Source organism: Saccopteryx bilineata, chromosome 10 (assembly GCF_036850765.1).
Source record: "Saccopteryx bilineata isolate mSacBil1 chromosome 10, mSacBil1_pri_phased_curated, whole genome shotgun sequence".
Lineage (NCBI taxonomy): Eukaryota > Metazoa > Chordata > Mammalia > Chiroptera > Emballonuridae > Saccopteryx > Saccopteryx bilineata.
In genome coordinates this window covers 37,340,180-37,366,580 of record NC_089499.1, presented here as the reverse complement: position 1 = coordinate 37,366,580, position 26,401 = coordinate 37,340,180, and the positions used below count along the sequence as shown (strand labels likewise).

General features: G+C 43.5%; 1 protein-coding gene across 5 annotated transcripts in view; it reads left to right on the top strand.

Moving 5' to 3' along the window:
• TOPBP1 (DNA topoisomerase II binding protein 1) overlaps positions 1-15,867 on the top strand; it is a 56,801-nt gene extending 40,934 nt beyond the window's left edge. For all 5 annotated transcript variants that reach the window (XM_066246006.1, XM_066246005.1, XM_066246007.1 and 2 more), the window contains 9 exons: positions 173-365; positions 3,641-3,861; positions 4,619-4,785; positions 5,030-5,141; positions 8,206-8,369; positions 9,102-9,239; positions 11,500-11,589; positions 11,763-11,924; positions 14,652-15,867. In XM_066246006.1, coding sequence (XP_066102103.1) covers positions 173-365; positions 3,641-3,861; positions 4,619-4,785; positions 5,030-5,141; positions 8,206-8,369; positions 9,102-9,239; positions 11,500-11,589; positions 11,763-11,924; positions 14,652-14,795 — 1,391 coding nt within the window. In that variant the 3' untranslated portion in view covers positions 14,796-15,867. The remainder of the gene's footprint in view (positions 1-172; positions 366-3,640; positions 3,862-4,618; positions 4,786-5,029; positions 5,142-8,205; positions 8,370-9,101; positions 9,240-11,499; positions 11,590-11,762; positions 11,925-14,651) is intronic.
• The last annotated feature ends 10,534 nt before the right edge of the window (positions 15,868-26,401 follow it).

The following is a 26,401-nucleotide window of genomic DNA, read 5'->3' as shown; positions in this document are numbered from 1 at the left end:
ATGTTTCGCGGTATTCATAGTATTAGTACATTACAATAGCCTATAAGTAAGTATTCAGTAAATATCAAGTTAATAAAAGTGTATTCAACTAACCTAGACAGTAGTTAAAGTGAATAAGATGTGATTTTTTAAAAAGAGAGTCTTACCTTAATTGGTATATTTGTGTTTGAAGCTCTCACACAGACCTTGGAGATGAGAGAGAATTTCCAGAAGCAGTTGAAGGAGATAATGTCTGCAACATCAATAGTGAAACCCCAGGGGCAGAGGACTTCCCTCTCAAGGAGTGGCTGTAACAGCGCTTCTTCAACCCCGGACAGCGCTCCCTCCACACGCAGCGGGCGCAGTCGAGTCCTAGAGGCCCTGAGGTATGTACCCGTCACTCAGCGTGGTGGCAGAAAGGAGTGACTAGGTGACTTGAGAGAAAGGTAAGCACCTATGTGGGTAATTAATTACTGACTCAGTCCCATGAGTTAAGCCTAATTTTCCTATCTTTAAAAGAAATTAGTAAAGCGGCCTGACTGTGGTGGCACAGTAGGTAAAGCATTGGTCTGGAATGCTGAGGTCACCAGTTCAAAACCCTGGGCTTGCTCAGGGCACAAACAGGAAGCAACTACTGAGTTGATGCATCCTGCTTCACCCTGTTTCTCTGTTCCCCTTCCTCTCATTTCCCCTCCTTCCCCCTCGCTTCCCCTCGCTCGCTCTCTCTTGCCCTCCCTCTTTCTCCTATCTTTAAAATATATAAATAAAATCTAAAAAAAGAAATTAGTAAAGCAGACTGCTAAAAGGGTTAGACTTCTGGACCTTATTTAGTCCAAACTATATATGGGGGGGGCAAAAGTAGGTTTATAGTTGTGAATATATGAAACAGTTTATTCTTATATTATTGTATTTACCATACAAACAACTGTAAATCTACTTTTGCCAACCCTATATATTATATCCAGATGTTACCTTCCTTTCTTCCTTGCTTTTCTTGTTTTTGTTTTGTTTTGTTTTGTTTTTATTCAGTGAGAGGAGGGGAGACAGAGACAGACTTCTGCATGCACCCAGACCAGGATCCATGTGGCATGCCCACTAGGGGGCGATGCTCCATTGCTCAGCAACTGAGCTCTTCACCTGAGGCCATGGAGCCATCCTCAGTGCCCAGAGCCAGCTATCTACAATTGAGTCTGAGCTGCAGGATGGGGAAGGGGTGAGAGAGAGAGACAGAGAAAGAGAGAGAGTGTGGGCGAGTGAGAAGGGGGAGGGGTGGAGAAGCAGATGGGTGTGCTTCCTGTGTGCCCTGACCAGGAATTGAATGTGGGACTTTCACATGCCAGCCGATACTCTACCACTGAGCCAACTGGCCAGAGCCAAAACCGGTTTTTTGGGGGGTGGGGGGTGTGTGAGTGAGAGACAGGGAGAGAGAGACAGACAGACAGATAGGTAGGAGAGAGATGAGAAGCATCAATTCTTTGTTGCGGCTTCTTAGTCTCCTTAGTTATTCATTGACTAATTTCTCATATGTTTCTTGACTGGGAGGCTGCAGCAGAGCAAGTGACCCCTTGCTCAAGCCAGCAACCTTGGGCTTCAAGCCAGTGACCTTTGGGCTCAAGCCAGACACCATGGGGTCATGTCTATGATCCTACGCTCAAGCCAGCAACCCAATGCTCAAGTCTGCAACCTTGGGGTTTCAAACCTCGGTCCTCCGTGTCCCAGTCTGACACTCTATCCACTGTGCCACCACCTGGTCAGGCCACTTCCCATATAATTATAGTTATTATTTCAAGTGATGAAAATACAACTCCTGGGAAGCAAAGTAACAGTTTTCTAAACATTACCATGTTTTCCTAAGCCTACTCCTATTTTTAAAAAACATTTTATTGATTTTAGATAGAGGAGACAGAGAGAGAGAGAGAAAGAGAAAGGTGTGTGGGGGGAACATAAACTCATAGTTGCTTCTTGCATGTGCCTTGATCCGGTAAGCCTGGGGTTTCAGACTAGAGACCTCAGCATTCCAGCTCAACACTTTATCCACTGTACCACCACAGGTCAGGCAGTAAACTCCCATTTTTATTTTTTTGTGGGTTTTTTGTTTTGTTTTGTTTTTTGTATTTTTCTGAAGTTAGAAGCGGGGAGGCAGTCAGACAGACTCCCACATGTGCCCAACCAGGATCCACCGGCATGCCTACCAGGGGGTGATGCTCTGCCCATCTGGGGCGTTGCTCCATTGCAGCCGGAGCCATTCTAGCACCTGAGGCGGAGGCCATAGAGCTGTCATCAGCGCCCAGGCCAACCCTGTTCTAATGAAGCCTTGGCTGTGGGAGGGGAAGAGAGAGATAGGGAGAGGAAAGGGGGGAAGGGTGGAGAAGCAGATGGGTGCTTCTCCCGTGTGCCCTGACTGGGAATTAAACCCGGGACTTCCACACGCTGGGCTCACGTTCTACCACTGAGCAAACCGGCCAGGGCCAAACTCCCATTTTTTAAATGCAGCAGTCATTTTGGAATTAAAAAAACAACAACAAAACTTTATTTTTCTAGAGAGAGAGGAAGGAAGAAACACTGATTTGTTGCTCCACTTATTCATGCTATCATTGGTTGATTCTTGTCTGTGCCCTGACTGGGGTCAAATCTGCAACCTTGGCATGTTGGGACTACGCTCTAACCGAGTCTGGCCAGGGCCTATTTTTTGACAATGAACTTTTCTTTCCCTCTTTGGGATTTTATTTTATCTATTTTATTTATTTATTTATTTTAGATTTTGTTTATTCATTTTAGAGAGAGAAGAGAGAGACAGGGAGAGAGAGACAGAAGGGGGAGGAGCAGGAAGCATCAACTCCCAAATGTGCGTTGACCGGGCAAGCCCAGGGTTTTGAACCTGTGACCTCAGCATTCTAGGTTGATGCTCTATCCACTGTGCCACCACAGGTCAGGCACTTTTTGTATTTTTCCAAAGTTAGAAGCGGGGAGGCCAAGAGACAGACTCCGGCATGCACCTGACTGGGATCTACCTGGCATGCCCACCAGGGGGCGATGCTCTGCCCATCTGAGGCCGTTGCTCCATTGCAGCTGGAACCATTCTAGTGCCTGAGGCAGAGGCCACAGAGCCATTCTGAGTGCCTGGGGCCAACTCACTTGAACCAATCGGGCCATGCCTGCAAGAAGGGAAAGAGAGAGAGAGATAAAGAGAGAGCGGGAGGGAGTTAGAAGGGGGAGGGGTGGAGAAGCAGATGGTTACTTCTCCTATGTGCCCTGACCAGGAATTGAACCTGGGACATCGACATACCAGGCTGATGCTCTACCACTGAGTCAACTGGCCAGGGCCAGAGGTTTTAAACATACTGCTCACAAAAATTAGGGGATATTTCAAAATGAATATGAAGCAATAAAGTATCCTCTAATTTTTGTGAGCAGTGCATATGGACATTTGGTCAAAATATGTTTCATTTTCTCATTAAAACATGTAAGTTTCTAGAAGAAACATTTTAAAAAGATAAAAAAATTTCCCAAAGTTTATTTGTTCAGTATAGTTTTAAGTGCTTACTGTGTGCTAGATGGGTATATAAAGGTGCCCACAACTGTATAATCTAACTTTAGGGATTTATGATTGTGAATTTTGTTCTGTCTGCCTGCCATTAAAATTGTCACTTGCATTCCTTAGGCAGTCTCGTCAAACGATACCTGATATCAACACAGAGCCCTCCCAGAATGAACAGATCATTTGGGATGACCCTACGGCCAGAGAGGAGAGGGCAAGGCTTGCCAGCAATCTGCAGTGGCCTAGCTGTCCCACACAGTATTCTGAACCTCTGGCTGACATGAAGAAATTAGAGGGCTCTCCTTGCCAGGAGCCTTTATACGACTTAAAAATTGCTGAACAGGGTAATAAGAAAGAAATCTGTTTCCTTTTTTGTATTAAGTACATGTTGACCTCTTAAAAATAAGCAGATTAGCACATTGTGGTTTTCTGAATTGTACATACTAGATATATCAGATTTTGTTTTAAACTTAAGTGTCAAAAAAGTAATTGTAAGTTGAGGTAATTAATTCAAAAGTATATTTTGATTTTTAAATTTAGAGTGTAGGCATTATTTTCCAGATTGGGCATTACTGTTATTCTTTCTTTGGTTCTAGTTCTTTTGTCACTTTTTCTCCCAATCATCTTATTTTCATTTCAGTCTTTTTCTGAATTCTATTCAGTACATACCTACACTTGTTCTTGGGACTGTAAGAGTTTCTTTCTGAATTCCCCATTTTTTCTTCCTTGGGCTTTATCTTGGAAACAGAACGTTTCCTTGCTCTCATCTTTGGTCATTTGCCCCCTTTCACACCAATAGATTCTCTGCCTCTATTTTTTTCCAAGTGCAGCCTGCTTTTATTTACACATTTGGGATACTTAGCTTGGCATTTAAAGAAGGGATTGGGAGAAGCTCACAAATAACACCGTTTGCCCTCTTAATGCTAATTAATTGCATTTATTTATAAGCTCTAGAAATAGGCCACTTCTTTTGCATGTACTTTTTATTTTCCAGAATTTGTGTTTAATTTCATGTTGGCTAAGACGGATGAGACTATTTCCTGGAACTTGTTCTTAGTCATGTTTGGATAATATCACACTGCCACATTTTATTGTCCTCAGCTGTCCATGATCCTGGAAACTCCTGTGTGACTGATGCTCCAGAACACCGGACCTCTGAGGGACTGGGCACTCCAGGAAAAGACAGCCACCTGATCCCCACGCCCCAGGCCCCCAGCATCGCCTTCCCCCTGGCCAACCCGCCTGTGGCCCCACACCCCAGAGAAAAGGTTTGTTGATCCCTAGGATGGGGTTGCGGTTTTTGATATTGCTGTTATGCTGCATGAAAGATTTGTGGGTATCAATATCAAGGGTTCATTAAATGTTACTGCATTTCCTTGCAGGAGAGGTGGTTTTTTGGTTTGTTTTATAATATTTGGTAACTCAGAAGACTAAAAATGTTACAGTAAAAGAACTATATACCTGATAACTTTTTTAAGTTACTTCTACTAAAATAAAACTTTTCCATTTCAGATTATAACAATAGAAGAGGCTCCTGAAGATTTTAAAAAACAGTACATATTTCAGTTGTCATCTCTGAATCCTCAAGAGCGTATTGATTATTGTCATCTCATTGAGAAACTAGGTACAAGTATTTTAAGTCACAAATATCTCATATGGTAATCTTATTTAGACGGCAAATGTGGTTGCTCTTGATATCATTTGTAAGCATAGAAATTGAGACAAAAAGATTGAATTGTCTGAGACTGCACATTAAGTCAGCATTAAAACTTTTATAAAACTTTAAATTAAATCTAAAGTCACTGACTCATAGGATTTAAATTGAAACCAGTGATTAAGTTTTAAGAATCTCGCCCTGGCCGGTTGGCTCAGTGGTAGAGCGTCGGCCTGGCATGCAAGGGGTCCCGGGTTCGATTCCCGGCCAGGGCACACAGAAGAAGCGCCCATCTGCTTCTCCACCCCTCCCCCTCTCCTTCCTCTCTGTCCCCTCCCGCAGCGAGGCTCCATTGGAGCAAAGATGGACCGGGCGCTGGGGATGGCTCCTTGGCCTCTGCCCCAGGCGCTAGAGTGGCTTTCGTCGCGACAGAGCGTCGCCCCCTGGTGGGCGTGCCGGGTGGATCCCGGTCAGGTGCATGCGGGAGTCTGTCTGACTGTCTCTCCCCGTTTCCAGCTTCGGAAAAAATACAAAAAAAAAAAAAAAAAGAATCTTTTGTGTTGCTTTGAGCATTTATTTGTTCATTGTTGAAACCTTGGACCTAACCAATGAAATTATAGACTTACAATATAAGTAGAACCACATTTTACTGAAGTAGAAGGGGTGCAACATTATTCTTTCCCCACTAGTTGTCAGGCTCTCAATCTGACATCATTCTAGAAGCAGCATACCAAAAAGGTAACTGGTGCTCTCTGGCCACATGTTTAGTGCTCTCTGTCCTTTTAAGGATGGGGAGAACCATGCTATGGTTTTTTAAAGATTTCTGTCAAATACTGTGTACACTTGGGAAGCTGTGTTTCTTAGAAACTTTATTCAGGTGGGACATTTTGTTCCTTGGTCGCCTAATAAGTTAGATGGAATTATAAATCAGAATTGCTAACCTTTACCCAGAGCTTACCAAAATGGAACACTCCAGTGTCTGTCTCTGCAAACCCTGGGCAAGAGTAGTAGCAATTAACAGAAAATTATCGGCCCTGGCCCGTTGGCTCTGTGGTCGAGTGTCGGCCCAGCATGTGGATATCCTGGATTTGATTCCCAGTCAGGGCACACAGGAGAAGCAACCATCTGCTTCTCCACCCCTTCCTCTATCACTTCTTTCTCTCTGTCCCCCTCCTGCAGCCATGGCTCAATTGGAGCAAGTTGGCCCTTGGGCATTGAAGGTGTCTTCATGGCCTCCACCTTAGGCACTAAGAACTCAGTCACTAAGCATCCAAACAATACCCCAGGTGGGTGGAACATAGCCCCCTAATGGGCTTGCTGGGTGGATCCCAGTTGGGGCACGTGCCGGAGTCTGTCTCTGCCTTCCTTCCTCTCACTGAATTAAAAAAAAAAAAAATTGTTTAGAACAGGGGTCTCAAACTCAGCTCAGCATGTGGGCCGCAGAGCAAGATCACAGCCGTTCGGCGGGCCGCACTAGGTCTACAAAAGGCAACTGTTACGCAACACTTTTCTCACTGCAGTTGAAAACAAAAAAAAATCAGTACAACAAACACAATCGTACATGCAGTTTACTCAGTGTCACAAAATGACCAGAAACTGTAGTTCGCATCACAACTGCTGTTAACTAAGCTAATATCTAGCTAGGATGCTAGAGAAATGAAAAATACAAGTAGGCCCCTAAGCTTACTTAATTTTATCCAAAATATTTTGAACTTCGTGGATTAGTCTGTGGGCCGCACAAAATTGTTCGGCGGGCCGCGAGTTTGAGACCCCTGGTTTAGAAGAAGACAGAAAACGGGCCCATGAGTATAGGTTGTGATGGAATTGGGAGCCTGTTGACTGCAGGGTTTCTGATGTATAATACAGAGACCTTTCACTTCATAAATGAACAACTGTGGTAAACTCATATCCATAAGTCAGTCTCTTATGTTGTCTGGATCACAGGATAAACTTGTTATGTAGAATTAGATACTGATATTATATTAATATGGAATTTTTACCTTATTGTTCTTTTGTCATCCCTTTGAACCTGGGTGAGTCATTCTGCCTGTGTCCCCATATATAAATTTTAGATAATAATAGCAACTTTGTAAAGTTGTGAGGATTAAATAAGTTAATCTTGAATACTTTCAACAGTCCCTAACATATAGCAAGTGCTCAAAAAGTTTTGCTGCCTGACCAGGCGGTGGCGTAGTGGATAGTGTGTCTAACTGGGATGCGGAAGGACCCAGGTTCGAGACCCCAGGCGGAGCTCATCTGGCTTGAGCAAAAAGCTCAGCAGCTTGGACCCAAGGTCGCTGGCTCGAGCAAGGGGTTACTCAGTCTGCTGAAGGCCCACGGTCAAGGCACATATGAGAAAGCAATCAATGAACAACTAAGGTGTTGCAACGAAAAACTGATGATTGATGCTTCTCATCTCTCTCCATTCCTGTCTGTCTCTCTCTCTCTCTTTCTCTGTCTCTGTAAAAAAAAAAAGGTTTCCTCTATGAGTTCAAGTGTCCTGTTGAAGTCTTAGAAACTCCTTGATGTATCTCCACCTACCCAGCAGCTCCAAGTATAAATCAACACCATGCTTTGCATCAGCCTGTATTTACTTATACTTTCTTTTTCCTCAAAGTGCACTTCATACATTTATAGCTGAGAAGAGATTCAGCTCCCGCCTGCTGCTCTGTCTCTATTTACCTGGCGTATTTTCCTCCCAAGCTTCTTTTGGTTGGCTCATCTTATTTCCACTCTCAAAACATGGTCTTCTGATTTTAGACTGTAGATGCCCCTTTGACTTCCATCTCTCTGGATATTATCTAATATTCAGTGCTTGAAAATTGCCAAGGTAGTTGAAACCTAAGAAATACAACTGCAGTTACATGGCCTTTGTTTGTATTTTTTTTTATATCTTAATTATAACAAACCAAGTACAGACAGGAAAATTTGAATAAGGATTTAGTTTTGAAATAGCAAATTTTGTTAATTATTTTAGATCTGATAATGGCATTGTGACTGAATAGGGAAATTTCCTGATTTTTCTCTACTTCAGGTGGATTAGTAATAGAGAAGCAGTCCTTTGATCCCAACTGCACACACATTGTTGTGGGACATCCACTTCGCAATGAGAAGTATTTAGCCGCAGTGGCAGCTGGGAAGTGGGTGCTGCACCGCTCCTATCTGGAGGCCTGCAGGGCTGCCGGGAGCTTCCTGCCGGTGTGTATGCAATTAATGTAAAGGCTCATTTTTCTGTAAGAGTGAATATATTAGTACTTCATTCCAGCACATACACAGACCACGTGTGTATAACTGACATAACTTTAAGTATCGCCAATCAGAGTATATCAATTTTATAAGGTTCACAAATTGAGAGATTATATACCCAGATTCCTAGTTAATGTCAGTTTGATTTACTTTAATTTGATTTACTTTAATTTGAATGTTTTTTTATTGAAATAACATTAGAAAATATTAAGATGATGTCACTGGAAGCTTTTATCTTTATTTCTAGCCAATTAAGTATTAAACTAATTATTTGAAATATTTTGGTTCCTAACTGACCCACCACAGTTCTATCTATCATGTGGTTTTTCAAATTTTCAATCAAGATCCCTTACGAATCTCTTCTACAGACCAGGTAATCAGGTTGTAAATACATAGCTTTTCTGAGACCATGCCCTTCCTTGAAGTTCATCTTCCCATGGATAAAGCCCAGTAATCTAAAGATTACCAATTATATGGTTATCTGTTTTTAGTAATGCTTGTAATATACTTGGCTCTAATATAAATCCAAATTAATCTACATTTCCACCATGCTCATAAACTGGTGTACGCTTGGTATTCTCTGTATGTCTAACAATTGAATATATAGTTTTTAACTTGTATTAGATTGTGAACTGCTTGAGGTCATATTGTAGGAACTCAGAAGTTTGTTGGACTGTTGTGTAGGAAGAAGACTATGAATGGGGAAGCAGTTCCATCCTTGATGTTTTGACTGGAATCAGTGTGCAGCAGCGAAGGCTAGCAGTTGCAGCCATGAGGTGGAGGAAAAAAATCCAGCAAAGACAGGAATCGGGCATTGTGGAGGTACTGAATCATGTCAGTATAGTATAAGTGGCATCAGCATCATCACTATGCCACATTGAGTCTCCTGAGAGAATGTGCTTGACAAAATAATTCTATTTATCTTTTATCCCTTGATTAATGTGCTTAGTTTAGGCATTCTAAATTGAACTTAATCACAATTAGAAAAAGTAGGAATTAGGCCCTGGCCGGTTGGCTCAGTGGTAGAGCATTGGCCCAGTGTGTGGAAGTCCTGAGTTTGATTCCTAGTCAGGGCACACAGGAGAAGTGCCCATCTGCTTCTCCACCCTTCCCCCACTCCTTCCTCTCTACCTCTCTCTTCCCTTCAGGCAGCCAAGGCTCCACTGGAGCAAAGTTGGCCCGGGCGCTGAGGACGGCTCCATGGCCTCCGCCTCCCATAGCCTCCGCCTCAGGCGCTAGAATGGCTCCGGTGGCAACGTAACAACACCCCAGATGGGCAGAGCATCACCCCCTGGTGGGCATGCCAGGTGGATCCTGGTCAGGCACATGCGGGAGTCTGTCTGACTGCCTCCCTGCTTCTAACTTCAGAAAAATACAAAAAAAAAGAAAAAGTAGGAATTAACATTAAGATATATAATGTTGATAGCTCTTTTAAAAAGAGTTCCTATGTAAAATCCTTTCAGCTTCTTCAGAGGTTTTTAACTTGGGGTCCACAAACTCTCCCTGAGAATTTTGTAGATTGAATTCAGGATGGCTGTACACTTTAGATGGGGGGGGGGGATTCTTATTTTTATTAACCTCTAATTAATATTTAGCATTTCCTTTAATTATAAGTCTAAGTAACAGATCACATTATTAACAGTACCTGTGATTTTGCTCCAAGAGAACACATCTTTGCTTTGTGTTATAATTATAAGTATCTTGAAGTGTTTATGTTCTCTACTTTAAAATTATAGTAGTTATTCAGCTCACCACTAGTTTTGATTTAATGCATCAATGCAGAAGCACATCTATTATGTCACAATATTTAAAATAGCTTTTCAATGAAATTATTTCCCATGTAAGTAATCCTTTCTACTTTATTTTGAATATTTAAAAAATATTCATATGGTATGGAAATTACACAACAAAGCTATTATTTAAAATAATTATTTAGAGAATAGGTCTGTAGGTTTTACCAGACTATAAAAAATGGTTCATGGGCCCTGGCCGGTTGACTCAGTGGTAGAGCGTCAGCCTGGCGTACAGAAGTCCCGGGTTCGATTCCCGGCCAGGGCACACAGGAGAAGCGTCCATCTGCTTCTCCACCCCTCCCCCTCTCCTTCCTCTCTGTCTCTCTCTTCCCCTCCCGCAGCGAGGCTCCGTTGGAGCAAAGATGGCCCGGGCGCTGGGGATGGCTCCTTGGCCTCTGCCCCAGGCGCTAGAGTGGCTCTGGTCGTGACAGAGTGACGCCCCGGAGGGGCAGAGCATTGCCCCCTGATGGGCGTGCCGGGTAGATCCCAGTCGGGTGCATGTGGGAGTCTGTCTGACTGTCTATCCCCGTTTCCAGCTTCAGAAAAATACAAAAAAAAAATGGTTCATGGCTCACAAAAAGGTTAAGAAACCCCGAGTTCAGCAATCTTTTTGTTGTATTCTGAGTCCTCTGCGTCTCAACATCCTTGTTAACCTTGATGCCCTTTCTTTGAGAGTAATTTCACTGTATACATCCAATTTGCAAGTATTTTCTAGAGAAATATAATGTAGGCTTCACCTAAGAAGTTATGCTTGCCTGACCAGGCGGTGGCGCAGTGGATAGAGCATCGGACTAGGATGCGGAAGACCCAGGTTCGAGACCCCAAGGTCACCAGCTTGAGCGCGGGCTTATATCTGGTTTGAGCAAAGCTCACCAGCTTGAGCCCAAGGTCGCTGGTTCGAGCAAGGGGTCACTTGGTCTGCTGAAGGCCCGCAGTCAAGGCACATATGAGACAGCAATCAATGAACTACTAAGGTGTTGCAATGAAAAACTGATGATTGATGCTTCTCATCTCTTCGTTCCAGTCTGTCTGTCCCTCTTTCTGACTCTCTCTCTCTCTCTGTCTCTCTAAAAAAGAAGTTATGCTTTAGTCTCTACCCTTGATTAATTCTAAGGAAAAAGGACTGTGTTTCAAAGTATTCTGACCAGAGACAATGACCACTGTGGCAGAAGTAGAGGTTATAAGATTATTCATTAATATAAAACTACATTTTCAGATAAAATAATATATTATCTGTATTGTTCTGTCACTTATTTTCCAAATTTTAACAATTTTTATTTTTTTTGTAGGGGGCATTTAGTGGGTGGAAGGTTATTTTACATGTTGACCAGTCCCGAGAAGCAGGATTCAAACGTCTGCTTCAGTCCGGAGGAGCAAAGGTTTGTATTGAATTAATTTATTGGATTTTTTACTTGAATTATTTTTTAACCAATTCCTGATTTTCTGTACTTTGTGAGATGGTAACCCCTAAGCATGGATGACACAGTCGAGTTACTTTGGGACACTGATAGATTGATGATTTTTGCTTTGATGCTTTTTGCTTTTTCATTAGGTGCTGCCTGGTCATTCTGTGCCTCTCTTTCAAGAAGCCACACATCTCTTTTCTGACTTGAATAAACTGAAACCAGATGACTCAGGAGTTAATATAGCAGAGGCTGCTGCCCAGAATGTGTACTGCTTGAAAACAGAATACATTGCCGATTATCTTACACAGGTTTGTGAAATTCTGTCCTGTCCTTGACTTCCTCATTACCAAAGATCTGCTCATATGCATCAAGAAGTAACTGCACATCAAAAGCCTCAGCTTGTTGTTAATACAATGTTAGTCTCCTGTTAGTCTCCATTTAACTGCTCGGTTTTATTCTGTTTTTATAATAATGAACACATAGGTAAACCTTCAGCTTGGAAGTTAAATTTGAGCTAAGTATAAAAATCGAGGTGCCTCTTAAAGTGTCCTTTTAGATGTAAAGCAGAAATTGATTCCAAAAGTCCCAGGAGAAACAATTACTCAAGGGTCCTGGGTCCTCCTTTAGTTTTCTTAACCTTATGCGTTGATGTAAACACCTGTGTTAAACACCAAGGTAAGTCGAGCATTTGCTACGTGGCGGGCTCTCTATACTCATGTAGTGAGTGGCCCATGTTGTATGATTTGAATGAGCAAAGAAAAATCTTCCAGACAGCAGAGTGCCTAAAATGCCATCAGAAAGCAGCAAACTATGACACCTGACTGTAAGTGTCTTTACTATAAAGGATTTCAAACAGAATAGCATAAAAAAGAAGAGGAAGCCAGAACTCAGCCTGCTTGTGACTTTTGCTAATTCTGTTTTGGAGTTGCTCGGGATTTAAAAGAAAGAATGCCTAAAACAAAAACATGAAGCCTTGGCCATAGAGAAGTGGGGCATACTGAATCTCATCTCCTCCAGAATCCCTGATCATTTCAGGTAGCCAGCTGCCATCTAAGATAAGAACCAATGATTATTAATCACCTGTATTATGCTGGGCACAGTGTTGTTGTTTTTTGTTTGTTTTTTTTGTATTTTTCTGAAGTTGGAAATGGGGAGGCAGTCAGACAGACTCTCACATGTGCCCGACCGGGATCCACCCGGCATGCCCACCAGGGGGCGATGCTCTGCCCATCTGGGGTGTCCATCCTCAGTGCCCGGGCCAACTTTGCTCCAATGGAGCCTCGGCTGCGGGAGGGGAAGAGAGAGACAGAGAGGAAGGAGAGGGGGAGGGGTGGAGAAGCAGATGGGTGCTTCTCCTGTGTGCCCTGGCCAGGAATCAAACCCAGGAATCCTGCACGCCAGGCCTACACTCTACCACTGAGCCAACCGGCCAGGGCTTGGGCACAGTGTTTATACATGAATTCTCATTTCAGTTTTTTCTAACATAAAAGTGTATAAAATATGTGTACTTGTTAAAGAATAGCAAGATGTCATCTATGTTTCCAGGTTAAAATAGAAGCTTGCTGCTCCCACAGACATTTCCTGTTGCTCTGCCCTGCCTGCCTCTCCCTCCTTACCCCAGAAGTAATCACTGTCTGACTTTGGTTGTATCCCTGCCTTTCTCAGGGTTGTCATGCGCCAGGTACTAGATGTCTGGAGGAATATAAAGTGCTATTGTGACGGTCTGTTTTGTATATGTTGGCTTGTGGTTGTGAGAGAAATGCAAGGGTTTTGGCATCAAAGAGAGAAGTATGTGAATTTTGGCTTTGCCACCTGGGTAGTTATATAGCATTGATTGTATTATTTATCTGTAAAATGGAGAATAAAAAATCCACTTTACATGTTTATTGTAAAGATAAGTAAAAATTCAGTAAAAAGGTTTTTTCAAAACTTTCATACTTGATAAATATTATTTTCCATATTCTTTTTTTTTTTTTTTTTTTCTGTATTTTTCTGAAGCCGGAAATGGAGAGAGACAGACAGACTCCCGCATGCACCCGACCGGGATCCACCCGGCACGCCCACCAGGGGGCGACGCTTTGCCCCTCCGGGGCGTCGCTCTGTTGCGACCAGAGCCACTCTAGCGCCTGGGGCAGAGGCCGAGGAGCCATCCCCAGTGCCCGGACCATCTTTGCTCCAGTGGTGCCTCGGCTGCGGGAGGGGAAGGGAGAGACAGAGAGGAAGGAGAGGGGGAGGGGTGGAGAAGCAGATAGGCGCTTCTCCTGTGTGCCCTGGCCGGGAATCGAACCCAGGACTTCTGCATGCCAGGCCGACGCTCTACCACTGAGCCAACCAGCCAGGGCCTTATTTTCCATATTCTATATTTCATTCCTATTTTATTATAACCATTTTAAAGGTCTGAGCTGGTCCCACTCTGCCTGAGCTGTAAGCTCATTTTTCTGATAAAAGATGAGACTGTCACACAGGGATGGTTCACTAACTGTGACAAACAGTATATCTTGAAACAGATGTTTTTCTTGCAGGAACCTGCAAACTTTCCTTTTAAAGTTTCTGTGGTCAAAAAGCAGAGTAAAGCCCTGGCTGGTTGGCTCAGCGGTAGAGCGTCAGCCTGGCGTGCAGGAGTCCCGGGTTCGATTCCTGGCCAGGGCACACAAGAGAGGCGCCCATTTGCTTCTCCACCCCTCCCCCTCTCCTTCCTCTCTGTCTCTCTCTTCCCCTCCCGCAGCCAAGGCTCCATTGGAGCAAAGTTGGCCCGGGTGCTGAGAATGGCTCTGGGGCCTCTGCCTCAGACGCTAGAATGGCTCTGGATGCAACAGAGCGACGCCCCAGATGAGCAGAGCATCGCCCCCTGGTGGGCATGCCGGTTGGATCCCAGTCGGGCGCATGCGAGAGTCTGTCTGACTGCCTTCCCGTTTCCAACTTCGGAAAAATGGAAAAAAAAAAAAAAAAAGACAGAGTAAAGGAATCTATTACCTGATCATTTAACAATTTGAAATCTGAATAAAATGATAATGTGTGTTTTTCCCCTTTTACAGGAAACCCCTCCTCGAGTAGAAAATTACTGTCTCCCAGAAGCTGTATCATTTCTTCAAAGTAATAAGGAACCTGAGCCTGGATTATCACAAAAGAGAAAAGCTCCTACAGAGAAAAATAATATCAAACGGCCTAGAGTACACTAATTGCCTCTACTCTTTACTTACCAGCAGCCAGTGTTTTTAAGTGGAAAGCCCAACTGTCCCTGGGCTGGGTGTGTACTGTGGAGAGCCAGTGCATGGAGCTTCCGCTCAGTGTGTGGGTGACTCTGCTGGAAGTTGGGTTTTAACACCTGACATTTTAATCAGTGAAATATTAACTGTTCCTGGGCCTGAATGGAGTTACCTGAAGTAACAAAATATAGCTCCTCAGCTAGCTTGGCCTTAAACCACGTGGAAGTGTGCGAGGGGCTTTTTATGTATTTATGTATCTGAGGCTGTAACTTAGTGGAAGTTTTATTAGCAAGGTGATGGATTTTGCCTTAAAATGTCTGGTTTAATTCATAATAAGTTGTCATTTGGGGTTTATTCAAGTTTTCCCAAATTTTTAACTTCTCACCATTTTACCTCATTTTAACAGGAGCCTGGGCACAAAATATAATGAGGAACTGGGGCTTTATTACACTTAAAGTGTGTGTGTATATATGTATATGTATGGTTGCACAAATCTCCATGATGATTGCTAAGTTTGGGTGCCAAACTTGAAAATAAAGACAATAAAGAATAAAAGTAGCGACTCAGATTAGTTAAGATAGGTGAGTTTTTTAAAAGAAAAGTATTCTGGCATTCATGCTTTTCGCAAAGCGATAATAGATTTTTAAAACTGCTTAAAAAGTGAATTGCTAGTGGCTCTGGCCGGCTGGCTCAGTAGTAGAGCACCGGTCCGGCATGTGGAAGTCCTGGGTTTGATTCCCGGCCAGGGCACACAGAAGCGCCCATCTGCTTCTCCACCCCTCCCCCTCTCCTTTCTGTCTCTCTATTCCTCTCCCGCAGCCAAGGCTCCTTTGGAACAAAGTTGGCTCAGGCGCTGAGGACAGCTCTATGGCCTCCGCCTCAGGTGCTAGAATGGCTCTGGTTGCAACAGAGCAATGGCCCAGATGGGCTGAGCATCACCCCCTGGTGGGAATGCCGGGTGAATCCCAGTCGGGCACATGCGGGAATCTGTCTCTGCCTCCCCATTCTCACTTCAGAAAAATTAAAAATAAAAAGTGAATTGCTAGTTATGTTTCTGATCTTTTTTTAAATTTAAAATATTCTATTGGGTTAAAAAATCATTTGTTAGAACCACAAAATTGCACTAGCCATTATTACCAAATACTACATGCATTATTAGTCTTCCAAATAAAGCTCTCATTTTAAGGGACAAAGCAGAAGCAGTTAGGATCATAATTTTTATGTAGCCATTTTGTGTTAGCTGGGTTGTTTCACAGATAATTTGCAGTACATTTGCCTGGATTTCACCAATTAAAAATTCTTTGAAGTAGCCTGACCTGTGGTGGCGCAGTGGATAAAGCGTCGACCTGGAAATGCTGAGGTTGCCAGTTCGAAACCCTGGGCTTGCCTGGTCAAGGCACATATGGGAGTTGATGCTTCCAGCTCCTCCCCCCTTCTCTCTCTCTGTCTCTCCTCTCTGTCTCTCCCTCTCCTCTCTAAAATGAATAATAATAAAAAAAAATTAAAAAAAAATTCTTTGAAGTAGTTACTACTACTGTATTCAAAACTTCTTGATGAGCACCCTGTTGATGTTATGATCCTTTCTATTCCAGATAAAAACCTATGTTTCAGTGTTTCTGTCCACACCCTGTATAGAACAGTTCAGCTCCACCTTTGACTCCGTCAGTAAATGGCCTACTGCCAGCCAGGTCTTCCTGGGTGCAAATTGTTCCAAGCACAGGTAGTTCTCTCATTTAAAAAAGGAAAAAACACTTCCTTGATTATCCTAATTCCAAATTTTTCCTCAGAATCATTATAGTATTTTAATCTGTGGTGCTTAAATTAGCACCTTATATTCCTCTGCAAATTTCTCTGTGCATTAGTTGAATCTCACCAACACTTATTAATTCAGCAGAGATGACTCCTTACCTTAAGGTAGTTCCTGGGACTCTGGAGCAAACCATTCACACCACATGCTCTCTCACAGGCAGGATCCTCAGTGGGCACAGTACTCAGCTGAATTGTGTCATTCCCCACCCCCACCCCCGTCATATGCTCAAGTCCTGACCCCCAGTGGGACTGTATTAGGACTCAGGGCCTTTGAGAAAGTAATTCAGGTTAAATGAGGTCTTTGTGTGGGGCCCTAATTCAGAAGACCCGGTGGCCTGGAAGAAGAGGCTAGGAGCACTTGCAAACAGGAAAGCAGAGAGATATGGCTCACTAGAAACCACCCCAGCCAGTACCTTGATCTTAAGACTACCAGCCTCCAGAATTGTGAGAAGTTCCTATTGGCTAAGCCATCCAGTCTGGTATTTTATGGCAGCCCAAGGAGGATAATGCATTATTGTAGTGCAAAGGTCTTAACCTGGGGCCGGGATGCCTGGGTATGGACATAGGCACAATTTTGTGTATGTGCATTTGTAGGATAGAGCTCAGTCTTAGCAGTTCAGATCTGAGAGTTCCCATACAACCTTCACCCAGAGGTGCTTTACTATATACTGCTGTAAATCAGCGTTTGGCAAACTTTTTCTTTAGAAGCCCGGGTAGCACTTGAAGCTTTGTGGGCCAGGACTTTATGATAAGGCATTTGCCCTTCAACCCTTTAAAAATATAAAAAACTTGTTAGCTCGAGGCTATAAAAAAGGGGGGGGAAAAAGACAGTATCTGAGTATTTAGCCAAAGAAACCCAAAACAGTAAATCAGAAAGACATGCAGCTGTATGTTCATTGCACCATTATTTACAATAGCAAAGGAAGCAACCTAAGTGTTCATCGAGAGCTGAAAGAATAAAGGAGTGGTGCACATGTACAGTGGAATATGACTGAGCCATAAAAAGAATGAAATCAGGCCACCTGCAACGACATGGTTGGGCCTGGAAAGTATTATGCCGAGTGACATAAGACAGAGGAAGGCAAATGCCATGATTTCACTATGTGTGGAATCTAAAGATAGAAAAAGCAGAACAGAAACAGACTCATAGATACAGAGAACATATTGATGGCTGCCAAATGGGAGAGAGGTTATGGGGATGGGTGAAAAAGGTGAAGGGATTAAGAAATACAAATTGGTAGTTACAGTATAGCCATGGGGATATAAAGCACGGCATTGGGAATATAGTCAATATTGTAATAACTGTATGGTGTCAGGTGGTTGTGAGATTTATCTGGGTGATCACTGTTATATAATGTCTAATCACTGGGTTGTATACCTGAAATTGATATAATGTGTTTTTTTGGGGTTTTTTTATATTCAGCAAGAGGAGGGAAGGCAGAGAGAAGACTCCTGCATGTGCCCTGACTGGGATCCACCCAGCAAGCCCACTAGGGGGCGATGCTCTGCCCATTTGGGGCATTGCTCTGTGTTACTCAGCAACCAAGCTATTTTAGCACCTGAGGTGAGGCCATGGAGCCATCTTCAGCACCCAGGGCCAACTCACTGCAATTGAGCCATGGCTGCAGGGGGGGAAGAGAGAGAGAGAGGAGCAAGAGGAGAAGGGGGGAGAAGCAGATAGGTGCTTCTTCCTGTGTGCCCTGACTGGGAATTGAACCTGGGATGTCCACACACTAGGCCAATGCTCTACCACTGAGCCAACCAGCCAGGGCCAATATTGTATGTCAATTATGTGAAAATAAATTACTTAAAAAGTCAAAATATACTGCTCATAAAAATTAAGGGATATTTCAAAATGAATATGAAGCAATAAAAAAAGCATTTGATTTTTTTTTTTTTTTTGTATTTTTCTGAAGTTGGATACGGGGAGGCAGTCAGACTTCCCGCATGCGCCTGACGGGATCCACCTGGCATGCCCACCAGGGGGTGATTCTCTGTCCATCTGGGGTGTTGCCCTGTTGCAACCAGGGCCATTCTAGCGCCTGAGACAGAGACCATGGAGCCATCCTCAGCGCCCGGGCCAACTTTGCTCCAATGGAACCTTGGCTGCGGGAGGGGAAGAGAGAGACAGAGAGGAAGGAGAGGGGGAGAGGTGGAGAAGCAGATGGGCGCTTCTCCTGTGTGCCCTGGCTGGGAATCGAACCCAGGACTCCTGCACGCCAGGCCAACACTCTACCACTGAGCCAACCGGCCAGGGCCAGCATTTGATTTTTTATTAAACAATATCAGAAAAGCAAATGACAAATCAAAGAAAGTGGTTTGATTATGCAAATGAGATGAAAACCAACTTTTATTTCATTGGTAAAAATGCACTATACAAAAGGCTGAAAGATCTGCATGTTCCCTGATCACCTAATTTTTGTGAGCAGTGTATATATCTCTATATGCAAGAAGGGCAGGGTAGCCCCGTGCTGGCTGAGCCATCTCCCCAGCACCTGGGCAGGAGGCCTGCCCTGCCCCTCTGCACTCACCACTCAACCTTCCCAGCACCAGACCTTGTTCTTTGTTGGGCGTGAGGCACTGTGTGGCCTGAATAAACTACATCAGCATTAAAAATTAGTTGGGGGCAACGGTTGGTGTGGCTTTAAAAGGGCACATGAGGGACTCGTGATAGAACTGTTGGTATCTTTTCTACATAAATTTGAAGATTACTTGGCTTTATTGAACAATTTATGAATTGGGCAACATATCTGGCAAGCAGAGACATACTCTTGTACTGTCTATATCTTGACCTAGTGGATATCAGTATCCTGGTTGTGGTGTTCTGTGTAGTTTTACAAGATGTTATAGTTGGGAAACTAGGTAAAGGGTACACGGAATCGCTGTCTTTCTAAAACTATGCTAATCTACAATTACCTCAATCAATTTAATTTTTTTTTAGAAGTTCAGACATGGAAGACTGGAAACTCAAAATAATAATAATACAGTGGTACATTGAGATACGAATTTAATTCGTTCTGTAACCGAGCTCATAAGTCAGTCAACTCATATATCAAACTGCCAATACTGGACCCGTGCGCCAGTGTGCCAACTAGCTGCAGCTTCCTGAATCACGACTTGTATCTCGGAATTTCACTCAGATCTCAAACAAAAATAGGGACCGAGTCACAGCTCGTAACTTAAAAAAATTTGTATATTGGTCTGTTTGTATCTCAAGGTACCACTGTAATCATAATAGTAATAATGCAATAGGCCATAGTGTGTAGATCCCTGTCCTATAGCCCTAAAAACACTTCTGAAGGTAGTCTGTCTATAAGCCAAGCGCCCAGTTCTTTGTTTTCCTACCATCTGAGTGTATTAGGCCTTTGGCAGAGCACCTCATGCTTGTTTAGCATTTGAGAATCTGCGATTAAAATTATCAAGTGTCCTAAATTAAAAGCCATGGTACAGATATTTGTTTAGGCTTTTACAAGCTATAAAAGAATGTTAATGAAACTTTTTTAAGCGATAGAAATTGATAAGTGAAAGGAGAGAATCGAGCAGTTGTCAACATGACCTGCACGTCAGGATAAACTGACAGTTGAGGAAAAGTGTCTTTGCAGAGTAATTCCAGGTACTAAGTACACAAGCAGTGATAGAAGCCAACCATTTACAACTCCTAATGAGATCACAGGTATAAGCAGATGGGGATTTCATAATGATGGGTCAAGGTGGTAATACCTAAATTTACTGATCATTCAGGGGACAATGACATGCCTCCTGATGTGGTACAGTGGAATAGAGAATATCTATTACCCCCATTAATTAAATTTGAATTTGATCAAGCCTCCAGATCTTACTACCCATCAACCAAAACTGAGTCAGGTGTGTTCTGGCTCAAGATGGCAATGTTTTAAGAGCCCGATCCTAAATCCTCCCTCAGACACAATCTCTAGCTACATATAGAACAGTTTCCTCCTAAAGAAACCCAAGAACTAGCTGAGCAACTCCTACACATTAGGCAAATGAGAAGAAAACCCACATCAAAATAGGTAGGTCAGGCTACACCCCTGGTGCAGTGACCCACACTCAGGAGGGAACTCCCAACCCCAAGCTTCTCCCTGAAGGAGGAGCCCCCAAAACTCTAGCTTTGAAAGCGATGGGGCTTGCATCCACAAGGCTATAGCAATCTGAGAAACAGCAGAGAAAGGGCTCCAGCAGACTCACTCAGGGCCTAGCACAAGGTAGCCAACTGCAAAATGCCCAGTCTTTGTGTGAAAGAGGCCTTTTGCTTACCTAAAAGCTTGTGGGCCATCTTACAACTTAACACACATCATAAGGCCTACTGAAATTCTCTTCAATGCTTATCCCAGGTCACTGTCATCTTCTGGAAAGGAGCCTGTGTACTTGTCTGACACCCTGGATTTTTGTGGCCGCCACCCAGGGAATACCCATTGATCACATGGCTCTCATGGGCAGTGGGGCTCATGCTCATGGACCCCACAGGACTGTACCATAGAGTCCTTAATCCACGACACCCCTGGGCATACCACAAAGCAAAAAACTGAAAGGCCTATTTTTTTTCGGTGTAAGACACCTAATAGCTTGTCTTCATTGCTGCAGCCTGAGGGGTAGGCTTCTAATTAATCACACATATAAAGCCAACTGCAATCCTTTCCAGAGATGCGAGTGGGCACTAACTCAGTACTCTCCCTCTGCTGGGTTCTAGGTTGCTGATGCCTGATCTGGGTCCCAGTTTTTTTTTGTTGTCTGTTTGTTTTTGTGTGTGTGTGTGTGTGTGTGTGTGTGTGTTTGTAATTTTCTGAAGCTGGAAACGGGGAGGCAGTCAGACAGACTCCCGCATGCGCCGACCGGGATCCACCCGGCACGCCCACCAGGCTCTGCCCCTCCAGGACGTCACTCTGCCGCAACCAGAGCCACTCTAGCGCCTGGGGCAGAGGCCAAGGAGCCATCCCCAGTGCCCAGGCCATCTTTGCTCCAATGGAGCCTTGGCTGCGGGAGGGGAAGAGAGAGACAGAGGAAGGGGGGGGGTGGAGAAGCAAATGGGCGCTTCTCCTATGTGCCCTGGCCGGGAATCGAACCCGGGTCCCCCGCATGCCAGGCCAATGCTCTACCGCTGAGCCAACCGGCCAGGGCCAAGTCTCAATGAATTTAAGAATGAAATCATATCAAGCATTATTTCCAACTTAAAATGGTATGAAACGAAATCAACTACAAGAAGAGAACTGGAAAATTTTCAAATATGTGAAGATTAAAGAACATGCTACTGAAAAACCAATGGGTCAAAGAAGACATCAAAAGAAATTTTAAAATAACTTGAGGCCTTAGCCAGGTGGCTCAGTGGCTAAAACATCATCCCAATGCACCAAGGTCACAGGCTCACATATGAGAAGCAATCAGTGAGTGCACAACTAAATGGAACAACTAAGTGAAACAAGTTGATGCTTTTCTGTCTCTCTCTTCCTCTCTCTCTCTCAAATCAATGGGGAAAAAATTGTTTAAATGCCTTAAAACAAACAAACAAAAAACATTTCTAAGGAAATAAAGACATACCTTGAAGTAAGTGAAAATAAAAATATACCAACATTTATGGGATACCGCAAAAGCAGTTATAAAAGGGAAGTTCACAGTGATAAATGCCTACAGGAAGAAACAAGAAAGGTCCTCCCCAGAAAAACCAACCTAATTACACACCAGGGAACTAGAAAAAGAAGAACTAAGCACAAAATTAGTAAAAGGAAGATAATGACTAAGATCAGTGCAGAAATAGATGAAATAGAGACTAAAAACACAATACAAAAGATAAATAAAATTAAGAGTTGGTGTTTGAAAAGATAAAATTTACAAACTTTACTAGACTCACAAAAAAAAAAAAGAAGACTCAAAATCAGAAATGAAGTTATGTTACAATAGTACAGAAATACAAAGGATCACAAGTGACTACTATGAACAATCATATGCCAACAATGACTGGACAAACTAGAAGAAATTAATTAATCTTAGAAACATACAAACTACCAAAACTGAATCAAAAAGAAATTGAAAATCGGAATAGACCAATTACTAGTAGGGAATTGAATCAGTAATCAAAACCTTCCAACAAACAAAAGTCCAGCCTGACCTGTGGTGGCACAGTGGATAAAGTGTTTGTTGATCAGGAACGCTGAGGTTGATGGTTCAAATCCCTGGGCTTGCCCAGTCAAGGCACATACAGGAAGCAACAACTATGAGTAGATGCTTCCCACTTCTCACTCTCCCCCCCCCCCCAAAAATATCAATTTAAAAAATCTAAAAAAAAGCCCTGGCCAGTTGGCTCAGCAGTAGAGTGTTGGCCTGGCGCGTGGGGGACCCGGGTTCGATTCCCGGCCAGGGCACATAGGAGAAGCGCCCATTTGCTTCTCCACCCACCTCTCCTTCCTCTCTGTCTCTCTCTTCCCCTCCCACAGCTGGGGCTCCATTGGAGCAAAGATGGCCCAGGCACTGGAGATGGCTCCTTGGCCTCTGCCCCAGGCACTAGAGTGGCTCTGGTTGCAGCAAAGCGACGCCCCGGAGGGGCAGAGCATCGCCCCCTGGTGGGCAGAGCGTCGCCCCTGGTGGGCGTGCCGGGTGGATCCCAGTCGGGCGCATGCGGGAGTCTGTCTGACTGTCTCTCCCCGTTTCCAGCTTCAGAAAAATACAAAAAAAAAAAAAAAAAAAATTAAAAAAAAAGGTTCAGAACTAGATCACTGATGAATTCTATCAAACATTGAAAAAAGAATTTGACTTTAGGTGGTGGGCACACAACACAATATACAGATCATGTAGCATAGAAATGTACACTTGAAACCTATATGACTATTAACCAATGTCACCCCAATAATTTTAAGAAAAATAAGAAAGAATTAATACTGATGATTCTTAAACTCTTCCAAAAAACAGAAGAAGAGAGAACACTTCCAAACTCACGAGGCTAGCATTACCCTAATACTAAAACTAGATAAGGACATGACAAGAAAAGAAAATTAGCCCTGGCCGGTTGGCTCAGTGGTAGAGCGTCGGCCTGGCATGCAGGAGTCCCGGGTTCTATTCCCGGCCAGGGCACACAGGAGAAGCGCCCATCTGCTTCTCCACCCCTCCCCCTCTTTTTCCTCTCTGTCTCTCTCTTCCCCTCCCGTAGCCGAGGCTCCATTGGAGCAAAGATGGCCTGGGCACTGGGGATGGCTCCTTGGCCTCTGCCCCAGGCGCTAGAGTGGCTCTGGTCGCGACAGAGCGACACCCCGGAGGGGCAGAGCATCGCTCCCTGGTGGGCAGAGCGTCGCCCCTGGTGGGCGTCCCGGGTGGATCCTGGTCGGGCGCATGCGGGAGTCTGTCTGACTGTCTCCCTGTTTCCAGCTTCAGAAAAATACAAAAAAAGAAAAGAAAATTACAGGCCAATATTTCTGATGAACACAGATGCAAAAATTCTAACAAAATATTAGCTAAATTCAACAATATATTAAAAGGATCATACACCATGATCAAATAGGATTTATTCCAGGGATGCAAAGATGGCTCAATATCCACAAATTAATCAATGTAATACATACACCACATTAACAAAAGGGAGACTAAAAATAATAGGATCATCTCAATAGATGCAGAAAAAACAGTTGACAAAATTCAACATCCATTATGACAAAGATTACCAACAAAGTGTGGGTCTAGAGCAGCGGTTCTCAACCTGTGGGTCGCGACCCCGGCGGGGTCGAATGACCCACAGGTTGAGAACTGCTGGTCTAGAGGGAGAATATCTCAACATATAAAGGCCATATTATGACAATCACACAACTAACATGATACTCTATAATGAAAAAACTGAAAGCCTTTAAGATCAGGAACAAGACAAGGCTGCCCCTCTGACGACTTTTATTCAACACAGTATTGGAAGTTATAGCCAGAGCAATCAGGCTGGGAAGAAAAAACGCATCCAAATCAGAAAAGAAAAAGGAAGACTCACTATTTGAAAATAACACAATATTATATATAAAAAACCCTAAAAATATGTAAGAACTAATACATTCAGTAAAATTTTAGGTTACAAAATCAATCTACAAAAATTAGTTGCATTTCAAATATTAATAATGAATTATAAGAAAGAGAAATTAAGAAAATGACCTCATTTAAAATTGCATTAAAAAATTACCTAAGATTAAATTTCACAAAGGAGATGAAGGTCCTGACCTCTCCACTGAGAACTATAAGGCTTCAATGCAAGAAATTGAAGAGGACACAATGAAATGGAAAGATATTCAGTGTTCATGAATTGGAGAATTTTCTTAAAATGTCCATACTACCCAAGACAATCTATAGATGCAATGCAATCCCTATCAAAACTCCAATGACACCCTGGCCGGTTGGCTCAGTGGTAGAGCATCAGCCTGGCGTGCAGGAGTCCCAGGTTCGATTCCCGGCCAGGGCACACAGGAGAAGCACCCATCTGCTTCTCCACCCCTCCCCCTCTCCTTCCTCTCTGTCTCTTTCTTCCCCTCCCGCAGCCAAGGCTCCACTGGAGCAAAGTTGGCCTAGGTGCTGAGGATGGCTCCATGGCCTCTGCCTCAGGTGCTAGAATGGCCCTGGTTGCAACAGAGCAATGCCCCAGAGGGGCAGAGCATTGCCCCTTGGTGGGCATGCCGGGTGGATCCCAGTCAGGCACATGCGGGAGTCTGTCTGACTGCCTCCTCGTTTCCAACTTCAGAAAAAATACAAAAAAACAACAACAAAAAACCACAACTCCAATGACATTTTCACAAAAATACAACAAGCAATTCTAAAATTTGTATGGAACCACAAAAGACCCTGTATACCAAAGCAATCTTGAGAAAAAAAGACCCCTCCAACAAAGCTGGAGGCATCTCATGTCCTGATTTCAAACTATATTACAAAGCTATAGTAATCAAAACAGTGTGGTATTGGCATAAAAACAAATAGGTCAATGGAACAGAATAGACAGCCCAGAAATAAACCCATATACTTGATCAATTAATTTATTACAAAGCAGCCAAGAATAAACAAAATGGGGAAGAGTCACTTAAATAAGTTGTGTTTCCCTGGAAGGTTGGCTCAGTGGTAGAACATCAGCCCAGTGTGTGGAAGTTCTGGGTTCAGTTTCCAGTCAGGGCACACAGAAGCAGCATTCTTCACCCCTCCCCCTCTTGCTACTCGCTCTCTCTCTCTCTCTCTCCCCTCCTCCTCCTCCTCCTGCAGCCATGGCTCACTTGACTGGAGTGAGTTGGCCCTGGGCACTGAGAATGGCTCCATGGCCTCAGCCTCAGGCACTAAGAAGAGCTCAGTTGCTAAGCAACCAAGCAACATCCCAGAGGGGCACAACACTGTCTCCTTGTGGGCTTGCTGGGTGAATACGGGTTGGGGCGCACATGGGAGTCTGTCTCTCTGCCTCCCCTCTCCTCACTGAATATAAATAAATAAATAAATAAATAGTGTCAGGAAAACTTGACAGCTGCATGCAAAAGAATGAAACTGGATCACTATATTACACCATACCCAAAACCAACTCAAAATGGATTAAAAACAAATGTAAGACCTGACCCCATAAAACTCCTAGAAGAAACATAGGGGATAAGCTTCTTCACATCAGTCTTGGTGATGATGTTTAGGATTTGACACCAAAAGCAAAGGCAACAAAAGCAAAAATCAGTAAGTGGGAGTACATCAAACTAAAGCCTTCTGCACAGCAAAGGAAACCATCAACAAAATGAAAAGGCACCCTACCAAATGGAAAAAAATATTTACAA